The sequence below is a fragment of the Mercenaria mercenaria genome, chromosome 10 (genome assembly GCF_021730395.1).
Source record: "Mercenaria mercenaria strain notata chromosome 10, MADL_Memer_1, whole genome shotgun sequence".
In the NCBI taxonomy this organism is placed as follows: domain Eukaryota; kingdom Metazoa; phylum Mollusca; class Bivalvia; order Venerida; family Veneridae; genus Mercenaria; species Mercenaria mercenaria.
The window spans coordinates 21,402,096-21,419,643 of record NC_069370.1 but is presented as its reverse complement, the minus strand read 5'-3'; the positions used below and the strand labels follow the sequence as shown (position 1 = coordinate 21,419,643).

The window sequence follows — 17,548 nt, the reverse complement described above, 5'->3', positions numbered from 1 at the left end:
AGGGTTAAATAAATCTTTTCTGTTCAAATACAAACATGGTAAGTTTGAAGAGGAAATGCGAAGATGTGCTTTGATCTTCTTTCATTTTACTGCAATATACAGCACATAAATGGTAGAATTACCTTAGAACTGAAGCACACATGATTGCTAGTAGGTAGCAATATGGCCTTAGGTAGCTGATCCATAATGACAATATGGCCATAACGTACATTTACGTGTTGTCACGAATACTGTTTCGGCATAGTTCGGCCGTACCACACATGAACAATGACGACATTCGGTAACAACAGGAAAAGACTGAACATCATCGGACGGAAATTGCCGATTGTCCACAACCTACAATATACGCTCGTAAAAAGTCCAACAAACCCAGCTTTTTCTAACCGTAAACTATTTTATAGAAAAAAAATTACATTTAATGGCACTACAGACACCTTTTTTGAAATATATATACATAGCTTATGTTCAGATCAAGGTTGTGATTATATACAGCTTCAGTTTCGTAGGTCATTTTTGTCCAAATTTGTCTTAAACGTATCAGTCGAATAGTGCGTTCTCTATTTTAGTAAAAGTGACCTTGGCACAGGTTTTCTGGAGGTTATCTTTATGCAAAGTAATATTTTTATATATCAGCTCAAACTCGTGTTATTTAGCACACAGTGTTTCTCTTCATCTAGTAGCAGTGACCTTCACCCTGATTCTATTTGCCGATGTGCAATATAAACTTCCCTTCTCAAGTTTGGCGGACTCTGATTATATTTTAGTGACAATTTCATTTCAATATATCGATCCAACCTTTAATTAATGAAGAGAAAAAGACGAATTTAACGACATTCGCGAAACGATATTGACATTTCTAAAAATCAACACATCATAATTGCTGCCAAAAACTGCTTATTTATTCGGTCAATTTGTGTTTTAAGATAAGGAAATTTATGATTTATACAGGCTTTCATGATATCTGAGGAAAACGTATACATACAATACGTTTTTCCTTGCAAGCTCTAAATCATATTTTATGTTGCTACATGTATCTCGCTGCTTGCAGCGTTGCTAATGTAAATTCTTTTCAAGTTTCTGCAATTTACATCTCTCTTCAGGCTTCAGCCTCATACAGTTTTGCTGGACTATACGTACTAGACCTTCTTGAATTTTCTTCCATTGCTTTCAGCGTTGTTGACTCATCGTTTTCTTCTAGTGCCTTCATTCTTCTACGTTCTTCCTCCGATTAGGCTTTTTTAGGACTTGTCTTATCGACTTAGTTTTGGATCCCAGATGGATGACCCAGTATGGTTGATTGACAACAGACAATGGCACCATTAGAGAGATGGTGCGAGACCTAGAGTTCCAGCAAAGCCACTCGATATAAGCTTTTTTAGGACTTGTCTTATCGACTTAGTTTTGGATCCCGGATGGATGACCCAGTATGGTTGATTGGCAACAGACAATGGCACCATTAGAGAGATGGTGCGAGACCTGGAGTTCCAGCAAAGCCACTTGATATAAGCTTTTTTAGGACTTGTCTTATCGACCTAGTTTTGGACCCCAGATAGATGACCCAGTATGGTTGATTGGCAACAGACAATGGCACCATTAGAGAGATGGTGCGAGACCTGGAGTTCCAGCAAAGCCGCTCGATATGACATAGGCCTACTTAATCTAGAAACTGTCTATGGGTACGGATCTGTACCACCGAATACTTCTTTAATCTAACAGGACATGATGATGCAGTGATACGACATACCTTAGGTCAGTACTATACCTGTTGAGTCCCGAAGTGCAAAATGTCTGCATCAACAAATTAGATGTTGCAAGGTTAAGAAAACTGGTTTGAAAAAAGGTGTTTTGTTTTCAAACCCAAATGCATTAAAATATGTCCAAGGCTCTGCGCATTCGTGAGGAAAGTTTACTTTTAACATTTTGTCATACCAAGCTTATGTTACATGTATGGTACCAGGAATGACTATTGCAATGATTCAAGTAGAATAAAGAATAAGGTTGGAGCCCATGAGTCCCGAAATCACAATGACCTTGACCTTTGGACTGACCCCGAACATAAAAAGGATCACCTAAGTTTGTGGACCCCCCATTAAGGTCATCTACTCGCCACACGAAGTTTGATGACTGTAGGCCAAAATTTTCTTTTTGAGCAGAAACAATTTTCAGTATCAGTATCATTGTGACAATGACCTTTGAACTACAGACCCCTAAAATAATATGGGTATCTAATAACCACAGGCAATCATCCTATGAACTTGATTTGACGACTGTAGGCCAAGGTGTTCTTTAGCTCTAAGGCAGAACTCGTTTTCAATCTCAAGGTCATTGTGACCTTGATGTTTGACCAACTAACACAACAAGAGCTGTCGGATGACAGCGCGCTCGACTATTCGAAGAATTGATTGAAGAATGGGGTCAAAATATTTCCATAGATTTTCAGACAAAAGAAAAAAATGGATTAAACAAAAAATTTTCCTGTATTTGTGGATTTCGATTAGTCTTGCACTAAGTGGCAATGTGTGACCATGATGGCAAATATGTTATTAAGTTATATGTTAGGCAAACACAGACTTGTATGAAAAGTTTAACTAATTTCCAAATCCAAAAAGGGTCATATTCAGTCAAAATAGTTGACAGAGTTATGTACACTTGCCTACAGATGGAAATCATGTTGATATACTAGTGTTAACAGTTTCAAAGCCACAGTTCAAATATTTTGACAAAAATTTCGAAGTCCAAAAAGGGCCATAATTCAGCCAAAATAGTTGTCAAGAGTTATGTACTCTTGCCTGCAGATGGAAATCATAATGATAAACAAGTGTTTAAAGTTTAAAAGCCATATGTCAAATAGTCTTGACAAAACATGGACATATACGAAAACAGAACCAATTTCCAAGTTCAAAAAGGGCCATAATTTAGCCAAAAAAGATGACAGAGTTATGTACTCTTGCCTATTGATAGAGACTATAATACTGAACAAGATATAAAAGTTTCAAAGCCATATGTCAAACACTTTACACAAAATATAAACTGGTACGAAAAACTTAACCATGACTTCTAAGTCAGAAGGGGCCATAATTCAGCCAAAATGCTTGATGGAGTTATGTACTCTTGCCTACAACTGGATATGGTGATGGTAAACAAGTGTTGAAAGTTTCAAAGCTTTATCTCAAAAGACTTTGTCAAAATGTAGACTGGTACGAAAAACTTAACCAAGATTTCTAAGTAAAAAAGGGGCAATAATTCAACCAAAATGCTTGATGGAGTTATGTACTCTTGCCTACAACTGGACATGGTGATGGTAAACAAGTGTTTAAAGTTTTAAAGCTTTATCTCAAAAGACTTTGCCAAAATATGAACTGGTACGAAAAACTTAACCAAGATTTCTAAGTCAAAAGGGGCCATAATTCAGTCAAAATGCTTGACAGAATTATATACTCTTGCCTATAACTGGACATGGTGATGGTAAACAAGTGTTGAAAGTTTCAAAGCTTTATCTCAAAAGACTTTGTCAAAATGTGGACTGGTACGAAAAACTTAACCAGGGTGTGACGCCGACGCCGACGCCAACGCCGACGCCGTGGTGAGTAGGATAGCTCTACTTATTCTTCGAATAGTCGAGCTAAAAATTAATTGAGTCTCCTACTGACCATACTACCGGGTATTAGGTAAATCATCCTATGAAGTATGGAAACTATAGACCAATGCGTTTTTAGTTACTAAGCGGATACAATTTTCAGACTAGAGGTCGTGATCTTTTGGACCAACTGACCCCAAGAACATGAGGGTCATCTTACTACAGGCAATGATTCTATGAAGTTTGACGACTGTAACAAAGCTTTCTTCAGTTACCAATTGGAAACCGATTTTCAGCTCAATGTCAACACGACCTTGACCTTTGAGCAACCAACCAACCTCAAACTCGATAGTGTTCGTCTGACAGTTACATCCTACCTGCCAACAAAGTTTGTGGTTACTGTGCTATGGCGTTCTTCAGTTATTGATATGAAACTTAGGGGACGGATGGACTGTCTGTTCACTGTATGTCTTCATATTTCCAAGGTTTTCTGAGACAAATTATGAGACAATTAAGTTCTAATGCATTATAATGTAAAAAGACAGGAAATGGAGAATTACGACTGTTAGTGTATTGATAGGTTTGTGGACAATGAAAGTAAGGATGCAACAACTGTCGACATGTAATTCTGATGGACAAAATACACAAAATCATGTTGTTTTTTTTTTGCATTATAAATAAAAGCAGTTTTAATTTCTCTGTGGTTATGCCGAACTAAATTTTAATTCTTGATAAAATTGATATTACAATATTCATAATCAGCCTCAACAGCCACCTTTATATAGGAATCAAAATCCACACAAAGACATGTCTGTTTGAAATATATATATTTGCTATGTAATACATCCATCTAGACTTAACAATTGTACAAAACATAATGAGTAATGTAGCATCAACATGGGCTGAAATAAAAACAAAATGTAAATAGTATTAAACAACACTATTGTGCTAACCATTACATGTTTTGAATTAAAAGACAGTGGTCTTTTTATTTTAAATGAAATTTGCGACTAAAAATAAAGTCTTTAATTTACATTTAAAGTTAAATGTCATTTTTTTCAAAATTTCAAAAGTTATGAAGTACTTTCAGTTTGTTTAAAGCAGAGTCTGTTGTAAATATATTTAAAAACAAAAAACAAAATGCTTCGAGTCCTTAGCAGTATTTATAAAAAACAATTCTTGTTAAGTCCGTAAAATATGTAGATAAGTCATTTAGTGTGTTAGTAACACAGTAAAATGTTGATGTGAAGCTTTACTTTATTATTACCGGTACTTACTTCAATCCTATATACGGACTTCTTTTTTAAGATTTCTTCATTTACCAATTTCATTTTTTTTTTTGTAATTTGCTGTAAATGAAAGGTGTGTAATCATATGGAACTTTTTAATTTCCATATGGGTCAGGGGTTAGCTCTAAAAATCTGTGACTGCCAAAAGACATAAAAACAAAATAAAAATACTCAGATCACTGCAAGACCGCTAAAGAAAAGAATGCAATGGTCAGCAACCTCGTATGTCAGAAACATTAAAACAAAATTTATGTGACAAAAACATAATTATGTAAACAATTAGCACTTTTTATGTCAATGAATGAAACTTAGATACTAATGACAGGTTTTTTTGTCAATGAGCTGTTTTCTGTATCAATAGATCATTATAAACACAAATGCTTCTTTAAGTAGAGGCTCTATGATTTTGGTAGTTTTATACAAATCATGGACAGTAATTTTACCACTTCAAATATTCAGGTGGTGCACCCATAACAACAATCCTTGCTTTCAGTTTCTTACGTGATTTCAGCTTTCTTCAGTCACGAAAAGCCATCTACTCTTATGGCCCGAAGATGCAGAAAATAAGAAATAAGAAAATATGTAATCATGAGAGAATCCAGATTGCCATAATGGTCCAATTACCTTAATGAAGGGTAAATTAAGTTTTCGATCAAATACTTTTGAAAACAACCCATTGGTGATAACCAGCGGGCAATTCATTCTAAAATGCTAGTCTCTATATCAAAAATTAGACTAAGCTATTATTCCTTTCATATGACTTGTACCGAAAGCTGATTTGAAGAAAAGTATATCTAAATCGACCATCCAAGAGACCTATCATTAGGTTCTAAGCAACAAGTCCATGTTTAACAACAACAAGTTTTCCCCATTACGAGTATATACAGCACATTTACCGGTACAAAAATCGATTCAATATGAAATTAAGGCACAAAAATCTCAATAATTTACATGTAAAAATGAATTAGCATTAAAACAATTGCATAGTTTTTATCTCAATGGTCAACAGAACTTGTTAAATATAGCACACTTTAGAGCATAAGAACCTTGAAATCTACTGAACCCTATAATCAGACAGTTTCGAAAGGTAAGTTCACTATCTGTTGAAAACTGGAAATGCTGCACATGGCAGAATATTCATAATACATGTCCAGCTACTGAAGCATATGTATGAATAATTTAACAACAATAGCACTTCTGTAGATTTTTTTCCCATGAATTTGGGCATTAAGCAAATACTGCCTTATTTTGACTTTTAAAAACGCTAGCACAATTCAACTTTGTACATGTTTAATAAAGCTTGCTTCTGGTAAAACATTTCAACAATGAAAATAAACTTATGCTATTCAAGAAATTTTACTTGGTTTAGATAAAATTTGATAATCAACTTCCATTTTTTTTCTATTATTGTTTTAGTTTCAAATCTGTTCTCAACTAAACTGGGCATAGGAAAAAATTCAGTGCATTAACTTTGTGGCTATAGCCTTGAATAATTGTAATAGTTTACTTATTTTGAACGAAATGCTTTTCGTCTCCTATTTCATGGAAGCATAAATGACAAAAATGTCTGCTTTACATTTAATCCATACATTCATACCACTGTTATACTTTTAACTGCCATTAAAATATGATAATTAATGACATTAAAATGATGTTTAATGGCAATCAAAAATTTTAATGCTATTAAAAATGATTTGAAATATAAATGCATGAGCTAAATGCTAAAATATAGTGAAATCCTTTCACCCCTGCGACTGTTTTTAGCACATTCCAAAATTGAAGACAAAACAGGCCATTACAAGGTTTATAGGGATGGAAGGATATCACATTTTCTGCTGTAGTTGATAAAAGCATCTGTAAAAACAAACATTCAACAATAGTAAAAATAATAATAAAATATGCACCAAATGATAAATGGAAGACATTTAAGTGCAGCTGCACTTAATAGTTAAGCGTACTGTCACACTTAAGCTTTAATAAATTCAGCTTTCTAATCATTTTAGTTCACTTTAATGTCAATCATGTTTCTACAGAAAACGTATCAACAAATACTGGATTTTTTCATAAACATACAGGAGGATTTTGACAAGCAATAAGATTGTTAATGTTGAAAACACCCTAATATAGTATTTAGATTACATAAAACATGTCAATGTTCTTACAGACACTTGTGAAATCTAATTCTGACATTCAAAACTGTTTTTTTTTTTACAGAAAGCATGCAGCTCAATGAAATTTATTCTACGTTTCTTACAGCTTAAGTTAACACATATTCCTATGTACAGTGCTACCTCACAAAAGCAAACTCTGCTGGAAAGATGAAAATTTAGTTTGCTGTACCAAGGTTGTTGATCTGAAGATGTGGATTAACAAAGAATTTCCTCTAATCAGGAAAATTATCCGTTTCTGTAGAAAGATGTTTGTTGTCATGAATGAATATCTACATTATTATAAGAATCTTTCACTGGTTGAAAGCGCAGCTAGGATTATCTGGCACGAAGGTAACTGTTAAGGCAGTAACGAATCTCTGCCGAGTTACCCCAAAACATTTACCCAAGAGCCAGATATTTCCATCTGCACCTTCACCTAGAGTTAGATTCTTTTTCTTGCATGCCGTATACTTCAATTTGTAGAAGATTTAAAGGTATAATGAAAGCTTTTCTTTTAAGTACTATTGTTATTATAGTAACATATAAGTTAACACATTTATTCATAAATCACAGCATGTGAGTCATTTTACACCCAGGGTGTATGATGAGTTCTTCTAGCACCAGAAAAGCATGGGAAATCCTCACGTCCAGCATGCATGAAATTGAAATCTCAAACTCTCTAATTTGCTATACAAATCTCAACCACTGAAGTATGCTGAAAATCTCAACCATAAAGTGTTTTACATATCTCAACCACTGAAGTATGTTACAAATCTCAACCACTGAAGTGTTTTACAAATCTCAACCACTGAAGTATATTAAAAATCTCAACCACTGAAGTGTTTTACAAATCTCAACCACTGAAGTATATTAAAAATCTCAACCACTAAAGTATTTTACAAATCTCAGCCACTGAAGTGTTTTACAAATCTCAACCACTGAAGAGTTCCACAAATCTCAACCACTGAAGTATGTTACAAATCTCAACCACTGAAGTATGTTACAAATCTCGACCACTTAAGTATGTTACAAATCTCAATCACTGAAGTGTTTTACAAATCTCAATGACTGAAGTATTTTACAAATCTAAACCACTGAAGTGTTTTACAAATCTCAACCACTGAAGTATTTACGAAGTTCAACCACTGAAGTTTATAACAATCACACAAAAGCCTTTGGCTTGCATATCTTCATACGAGTATTTTCACATTATCAAAACCTGAACACAAAAACATATAGATACTATGAGATTCATAAATTTTTAATCTCTAAAAATAAGAAGTATGTTGAATTTCACTCCTAAAACTTTGTATACTAGTATAGACAAAATTCAATGGAATTTAATTCCCTACATTTTATGCTTTAAAACAAGTTTTCTTAGAAAATCTCATTCAAATATACATATATCCAAACTTTTAGCTCTTTCAAATACACACATATATGTACACACTGAAATTTTAAAGTACATGTACATTTTTTTAACTAGGGTTAAAAGTCATTATACTCGTACATCTTGAAATGTTTAAAGGCACTTGTACCCTAATCTAATGACTAAGCTCAAATATTTAAACATCAGATTTTATCTATAGATACAGTCAATCTTGCTGTTTTATTTTCCATTGCAATTTAACCTGTTATTAAAGACCGTCTAAAACTAAAAGTCCTGGCTCTCTCAGCCATGGGCTCTAACAAGGTTTGACTGTATTGTAAATAGACGGCTAGAAATAAAGAGCAAACAACAAGTTTCCCTCTTAAGTGGGACTATTATTCATATTTTCCATAATATTTTTGAGCTAAAATGTCTTTTTCTGAGTATTGCAAAAAATAAAATTAACGTAATTACTCATCAAAGAGACGAGGATATTTCTTGAACATTTCAATTGCTTAATAAAGAACCCCTGATTTGAAGCCTGTTGGGACTCTGCTTTAAAGTGAGCATTTTTGTTATTTAAAAAAGGCAGATCTTGCATTTTACAGACAACAGTTTTGAAATTTCAAGTCTTTCAGAAAGGAATCCCTGATTTAGGAGCCAGGTCATATGAGCAGTTTCATTATCAGTTAATATTAGTATATTTGAGCTGCGCCATGAGAAAACTGCGCATCTGCGCAGTCTGGTCAAAATCCATGCTGTTCGCTAACGGTTTCTCTAATTGCAATAGACTTTGAAAGTGAACAGCATGGATCCGGACCAGACTGCGCGGATGCGCAGGCTGGTCTGGATCCATGCTGGTCGCAAATGCACTACGTTGGTTTTCTCATGGAGAGGTTCATTTTACCTTTTTTTTACAGAAAACAATAAAAAGCATAAAATACTATTTGATAAACAATAAATTGGGCACAACCTTAAGCTGATTATGTATCAAGTTGATTATGTAAAATTTTGTTTAAAATCTGTCAAAAAGACATCCTTATTTAAAGTTTTGATAAAAATAGCACTTTTCATTCATATAGCACACATTTTTCATCAAATGATTAAAAACAATAATGTAAAGAAATGCTTAATAAATGCCTCACACTGACATAGAAAATATATGTAATTTAAAATCACATATAAAACTGGCATATTATTATTACAAAATATAATTAACAAGAGAAATATAACAAAAAAAGATGTAGCCTTAGTCATATCTTTTCTCTAGTAGCAACATGATAAAATCATTTCTTTAGTTTCATATGGTTTATTGTCACATTGACAAAATTAGTCGTATGGGGAGGTTGCATTAATGACGGAGAGAGAAAGAGACCCCTGAGGCCTCTCCAAACATTATTTCAAAATCAGCTGAGCACCCAGGTAGAACCCAAAACTTGAAAATTCTACACCCTAACATGGAACCAACAACACTGAGGGGCAATAGATCTATAGTCTGGTACCTTAACCCCTCAGCAACGTAGGTCTCCCCACTTCCAACTTTTTCCATTAAGTATCAAAACAAATAAAAAAATGTCTGTAATTCCGATCCTGGACTGAGCTGCTTCCCCACCCTAAAAGCCACATTGAAACAATCCAGTTTAAATAGGCTTGAAGAGTCCATTATGTAAATTTCAGGGTGAGCAAGATTTTGTGAAATTTTCATCAGTGACTACTAAAGACAAGATTTGACTGCTTAAAATGAAATCTGAATTATTAAACAACACATAAATTGTATTTACCCTTGAAATATCTCTGGATTTCTACTGTCCTCAGAGATTTTATGGTATCTCAATGTAAAAGGACAGCTTTAAATAAACGTGTTTAGGACAGCTTTAAAAACTAATGGTATTTTAAGATCTCAATACTGTGAAATCATTAATATTCGTGGGGGACTAATTTTCGTGGTTGAGTCAATCCACAAAATTTAATCCCAACGAACAAGTAAAATTCCCATTCACTTTATGTTCAAAAGTAGTAATCCACGAATTCATATCCCCACGAAACTGACGTTTTGACCAAAACCACGAAATTTAATGCCCACGAAATTAAATGATTTCACAGTATTTCAAATTTAATTTTTATTAATGGCTGTAACGTACCATAACCTTCACTTAAAATTGGCGATGTAAAAAAATTAGAATCTAGCATTCGAGATTTTTATTTGTACAAAATGGAATTCCATTTACATTGAGTTACCATGGTAACATAGAAATTAAACAACATAGTCCAGCAAGTAAGTATTGAACACAACTCCACTGTATACCCTTAACAATAAAAAATATTTTATCCTAATCTCACAACCCATTGTTGGGTGACAACAACCAATACTTTTCACCGAAATCATTTCGAAAAAATATAACTTTTATCACCACTGAATATTCATTTTTTAAATTTTCAAACAAGGAGACTGAAATAGAAAATACTCCAAGTTTTCTGATACTTTATAACAGCATGTATAATGAATACATTTAATTCGACACACGAAAAATAACTGAACACATTTCTTTCTATTATGACACTGGTTTCTAGAATTTAATCATTGTCTGCGGCTGAAATATTTATTTTCTTCCGCTAACTGAAGCATCGTTGAACTCATGTCATTTACAACCATATTTGACGTGTTCATAAGAGCCGCACTGTACCGCGAAGCCTGCGAGTTTGAGCGATTGCTCATTGCAGTCGGACTATACATATTATTCATGTTTTCCTGCGATATCGAATTAATGTTATCCATAAAATTTTCCGCTGATATAGAATTTAAGTTGTCCATGAAGTTTTCAATAGGTGGAGCCTCCGTTTCTTGTGGACGCTCCGCAACAACATCCGTTGAACTTGTAACCTGGTTACAACCTGGAGACATTTCTAACTTACTGAATGGGGACCTGTGATCTTGTGTACTTTGCTGACAATTTGGATTAAATTCCTGATTGTTCATGGGTCCCAGCTGCATATTCATGTTATTATATTGCGGGTTAAGATACTGTTGTTGCTGCGTCTGCTGGGGCATATTCATCGGACCACAATATCCACCATACATCTTTTGCGGGAAATTGTTCCCTTGCATAGTCATTAGAGCATTTTGATTGGGTGGACCCATTTGTTGTTGTTGTTGTTCAGACGATTGTTGTTGTTGTTGCTGCATCATCTGATTTCTATTGGCTGCCTTGGCCCTTGGAGGGATCTGCGACTGGCTAATGTGCGGTACTTGAACTTGTGGACTACCTCGTTCCAATTTCGTTGATGGCGGATGTGGTATGTGACCTTGCATCATTTGATTCTGCATCATCTGTGTTTGATTAGGATGCATTTGATTCATTTTTACAGGATAATGTGGATGATTCATGCTATGACCAGATTTTGGTGTGAGGGGTGGGTGTGGCGCGGGCATATTGGGAGGTATCGGGGAATGCATCATGGGATGCATATTCTGAGTGTTACTATTCATGTGCTGCATGTTTGCATTCATCATATTCCAGTTCACATTTGGATTCATGTTTCTATCCTTTGGTTTTGGAGGAGGCATGTTCCCATGAGACAAAACATTTGGTTCCTGGGTTGGGGTGACGGGCGGGAACATGCCCTGCGACTGAGGTAGATTTTGGGCATTCTGTCGTTGAACCCATGCTGCAGTGTTTTCACGTGATAACTGATGTTGTAATAACATTTGATCAGGTGGCATATTGTTGGTCATGTGACCAGGTGAATTCATTTGCATATTTTCCATATTTGGGTTCATATTATAATTCATATTTTCCTTATTTGGCATTCCACTGTTTGAATTGTAAAAGTTTTGCGCTTGCATTCCCTGAACAGAATTGTTTGCAGAAAACTGGTTCCCGCCACTAGATCCATCATGTGAATGCTGCGCAAAACTACCGCCAGTCTGATTATTATTATTAGCACCACACGCACCTTGTTGTAAATAGAAAATTTCCGATTCTGTCAATGCATTAGGATCATATGAATAAAGCGAATGTCCATCCCCATATCTTTCATTCAAAAACCTACGCATATCGTCCGGAATAATCATATCCTCATTATCTTCTAACATTTTTTCTTCTAAAGCTGCCTCTGTATCAGTATCCATTATCTGACTGTCAAATTCACCGTTACTATGATCTGGATCTGTTGCTATACTACTTCGTGAAGAATTAAACGTATTACGAGACCCTGATTTGTGGCGTAAACTACGTCCCTGTGGCACAGGGAGCGGTTTGCCCATATTTAAACTATGAAATCGCTGTAACTGTTTTAAGGCACCATTAAAATTAGGGTCCATTGCCCTTACAGGATCACTGGCCCTTCTAGCATCCTTATTTGGCATTTCGTTTGGTAACGGAGTTCGACATGGTGTGCTATGAGCACTGTTTCTCGCACTACTCATATCCTGTCTTGCTGCGAGAAATCTCGCTATTCTCTCCTGCTGATATTTACTAGACGGACTATGCATACTAGAATTCACCGAGTTTGACTGCGATTGTAAGTTTGGCTGGCTGCCAAGATTTGTCTTTTGGAACTGAGCCTCCATATGACTCATATTCGCACTTGAGTCACTGTTACATGATCTACGTGAATGATATGGTCGATTTCCCGTGATATCATACTCGTATGGAGAGTTCGTGATACTAAGACGGTTCGTTGATAGTTCACTTGACCGTCTGCTTGAAGCAAGACTGCCGAATGGGTTCGGACTATTGTCCGAACGTAAACTGCTGTAGTATGAGCTGAGTGTACTTGTATTGCTGTCTCGCCTTGTACGGAACATATTAGTACTGTGGGAATCACCACCACCTGTAAACAGATATCTCAAAATTAATAAACAGTTTTTTATAATGATCAAAACAGTAAAATGACAAATCTAAATTTATGCCTTCATGCTCTAAGTCTCTCATGTGTTTCAGCTGTTGTTGCAAACGATACAGATGCACACTATTCTGGTGACAAATCAATTAAGATTATTCAAAGAAAAAATCATTACTTCCTGTATAAACACAAGTCAATATAATTACTGGTAGCGCTAATCACGCTACATGGGCAGTGATATTTCACGATTTCAAACAAACATTCTTATCCTATATTATACAGCATTCAAAGAATGTGAAGAAAATCTACTGTTTGAACTACCTAATCCTTAACAGAGTTTTCATGTTGCAACTACCTAATCCTTAACAGAGTCTTCATGTTGCACCTACCTAATCCTTAACAGAGTTTTCATGTTGCAGCTACCTAATCCTTAACAGAGTTTTCATGTTGCAACTACCTAATCCTTAACAGAGTTTTCATGTTGCAACTACCTAATCCTTAACAGAGTCTTCATGTTGCAGCTACCTAATCCTTAACAGAGTTTTCATGTTGCAACTACCTAATCCTTAACAGAGTCTTCATGTTGCATTCATGTTGCAACTACCTAAGCCTTAACAGATTTTTCATGTTGCAACTACCTAATCCTTAACAGAGTTTTCATGTTGCAACTATCTAATCCTTAACAGAGTTTTCATGTTGCAGTTTTACTTTGAAAAATTCAGATAGAAACAATACATCATTTTAAAAGCCTATGATAGGGGTAGCAGGATTTCTGGTATAAAAATTTTACTAGTAAATGAAATGGTGTATTTACTATGGAGATCTGTGATACGTTTGCTGTGGTTGGGAACTGCTGGTGGTTTGAGATCAGTAAGTGACGTCTGCAAATGGCCTCCACCTTCTTTACGTGCTCCTGTGTTTATACAATAAATTTTATAAATGTGTTCTTTGGCACCAGTAAAATTGAAAAATATCTCCGCTAAAGAAATATTAAATGCAACAAAACATATTAAACTGAACTCAACAATGATGTTGTGCATCTTATAAGAATTTGGAAGTCAGTATGGAAAAATATTGAAGTTTCAAGTTCGATTGTAACTACGAAGAGTTTACAATTACGTAAAAAGAAAACTTATCATAATTTATATTGGAAGTGCCAAAGATTTCTATGACTCTCTATGTAGGTCAAGAAAATAAAACAGTTCGAAATTATATGAAATTTTCTTACTGTTATGGCCAACTGGAGGAAGTAGCGCCAAATTTTTCTGTAGATTACGTTTCTGAAGCGTTCGACTTGTATTCAGTCTATTTTGCCTCATTACAACCAGATTATCTGAACCAGGGACTTCAGCTTCATCTGGTTCCGGAACGTCTGCATCTTCTTCCATTCCTCCACTCTGGCCCACAGCAATGACCTGTGACCCTGAGGTCATGTGATCATCCATCTCTGATTGGAGATTATTGGTTACATTGACCTCCGGACTACTTTGCGGTGAAGGATGCTGTTGTATTACTGAGCCAACATTATCCTGAAGCAGACATCAATTTGTTAGTTTATTCTAAAAGGGAAAATCTTGCCTGTCTGAAATTTGCTACTTTTCACAATGTCGTGATATAACCTTCTTTTGTACCAATTTAATTAAGAAATAATATATCTCATTTAGTGATTTGTCGCTGAATAAATCATTGTTTGGAGTTCAGATGCGAAGGAATTATATCACGAGGGCGCAGTCCAAGTGATATAATAATACGCATCTGAAAGACAAACAATGATTTTATTCAAGAGCAAATGACTAAATGAGATATATTATTTCGATTCTAACACGTTACCAAGGACTTTAAAGTACATCCTTGACGGCATTCATTAAATATTTGCCCGTTTTCAATTGGTTTCTTTTCCAGCGCGCCGCTATGACGTAATAATTGTGATGTCAGAACAGTGAATTGTTGTATAATAATTCACTGTTTTCAGTCTTCTTTGTTTAATAGGAAAATAATTCGGATCTTGTTAGAATTGAATTTATATAATTTCAGTACACTGAAAAATATAAATAACTTTGTTCAAAAATCACTTTACAATACAATAGTAGAAGATTTGTTTGCTGTTCAGTTCAATTTAATGTCAATACTTGTTTTGCTATTATTCAGAAAATGACAACTTTCATAAAAGAGACTTTTTTACTTTAGATAAATGTTCTATAAAGGTCCTGCCAAGGTTCATACTAAGTTGCCCCCTTCCGTAGACTGACTGGACAGTCCAGAAATGGCTTCTTGTTAAATCTATATTTTCTAATCAAATAAATACAATTGCTTTCCTTCAATTTGCAGTTTCTTCAGAAAGAACCCAAAAATATACCTGTGAGCTACGTCTATCACCAGATGACGTCTGCAGCGGCCCAACTGACATGCACTCCTCGACCTTTGTTGTGCCTTCCTCCCTACTATCATCTTGATGCTGAAAGTGTACGATATAGAAAAATGTATACATATATGTGGACAAATTAATATTCCAGTAAAACCTTTTGGAACAATTCTATGACAGATCCTTGGTATTTAAAAGGGGATATTGTTTGTTTGTTCAGTGAAAGACTGAAAATTATAAAAATGCCCTTTCTGATTATTTAGTCTTTCCATTCACTGAAGTCTTTGAAAACAGTACTCTTGCTGCTTTTAACAGTGTCTGAAAGTCCTTATTTAGTTGTGATAATGCATACTGAGAAATAATACATATTCCCAGAAACTAGTTTCCATGGATTTGGCGGCTGAGTCAATCCATGAAATTAAATGCCGACAAACAAGTCACATTCTCACTACCAGTAGTTTTATGTTCGAAAGTTAAAACCCACAAATTAATATCCCTGTACAAATGGCACAAACCACAAAATTTCGTCCCCATGAAATTAAACGACTTTACAATGTTATTGTTGCTGAGATCTTTATAGTTTGTTTGTTAATTGTTTTAAGTCTTAAAATGAAACTTTCACTGCTATTGTATCTATATTTATTATTTAGCTACGAAAAAATGCATGTATTTCATGAAAATGGAAAAATATTCAATTGGAAATAATGAAAGGGGTTTCGACAAGTTTTCAGTCTTAAAAAGAGCTGCTTTTAAGAAAAGCACATGTCTCCCACAACTGCCTAATTATCTGAATAGTAAGCCTGTCTTTATATACTGTTTACTTGCAGAAAATATACCTTTGATAGGTTTGGAGTAAGTGTTGGAGATAGTGGCCTATCGGTAATTCAAGGGCCACAATTCTGAAGTGCCTGGCCAATTTGGCTAGTTATCCAACTTGGCCGAGGACTTATTGGCAAACACATTTTGTTGAAGTTTGGTGAGAAATGTGGTGTAGGAGACATAATTAACTAAAAGTTATAGTCAATTTTGAATGATATAACACAAGAAACAGGAAAGTGTATATAATGGAAGGGCCATTAAAACAGTATCTTGATCTACAATAATGCATTCAGCTCCTGTGGATTTTGCCAGGCCAGATCGCACTCGGCACATGCACTTTGTGGAATCCCGCATAGCAAAACCAACTCGAGCCATATACAACAATGCAGATTAAGTTACTGTTATAATAACCCTATTATACATACAGGCTGATTCATCAACAAAAGTTCATATGAGAAAAGGAAGCTTAGAAATCTTACTTGTTCATTTTCATCTTTCTTTTCCAGTTTGCACGACTGAGGTATATCACCTTTGTGTTTCTTGTTTGCATAAAATTCCGGGCCATGAACTGTCTTTACATGTTTACGAAGAGAGCTAGGATCAGTGTACCGTTTAGTACAGCCAGGGGCTTTACAAATATATGGTTTCTGAAATAGTAATATTATCAATGTATCTCATAAAAATTCTGACGAAATACTGAGATATATAATACCGTAATACATTAGTCGCTCAAGTTGCAAAAGGAAGCACAAATAGTTTCTGAAACAGCAAATTATATCAATTATCTACTAAACATTCTGATGAAATATTGAGAAGAGCAGATATTAAGTAATAACAGCAGTAAAAGATTCTGCTGATGTTGTGTAAGTGTCTTAAATTTGATAAAAAAGGTAGAATATCGTCAGTGAGGAAAACGTGTCATTGTCACTAAATGTAAACAATTATCACTTTTGTTATAGGATTTGGTAAGTAAACAGACATTATCCATCTTGTAAGTTTGTTTGTTTGTTTGTTTTGGGTTTAACGCCGTTTTTCAACAGTATTTCAGTCATGTAACGGCGGGCAGTTAACCTAACCAGTGTTCCTGGATTCTGTACCAGTACAAACCTGTTCTCCGCAAGTAACTGCCAACTTCCC

The 17,548-nt window shown here is 34.9% G+C and overlaps 1 protein-coding gene across 5 annotated transcripts in view; it reads right to left on the bottom strand.

Annotated features, from left to right (window-relative positions):
- Window positions 1–4,387: 4,387 nt before the first annotated feature.
- The window catches only part of LOC123559693 (zinc finger protein GLI3-like), a 127,250-nt gene continuing 114,089 nt past the window's right edge, over window positions 4,388–17,548 (bottom strand). For all 5 annotated transcript variants that reach the window (XM_045351713.2, XM_045351711.2, XM_045351715.2 and 2 more), the window contains 5 exons: window positions 16,891–17,058; window positions 15,587–15,685; window positions 14,459–14,759; window positions 14,045–14,143; window positions 4,388–13,218 (listed from right to left, as the gene is read on the bottom strand). In XM_045351713.2, the coding sequence (XP_045207648.2) occupies window positions 10,964–13,218; window positions 14,045–14,143; window positions 14,459–14,759; window positions 15,587–15,685; window positions 16,891–17,058 (2,922 nt within the window). In that variant the 3' untranslated portion in view covers window positions 4,388–10,963. The remainder of the gene's footprint in view (window positions 13,219–14,044; window positions 14,144–14,458; window positions 14,760–15,586; window positions 15,686–16,890; window positions 17,059–17,548) is intronic.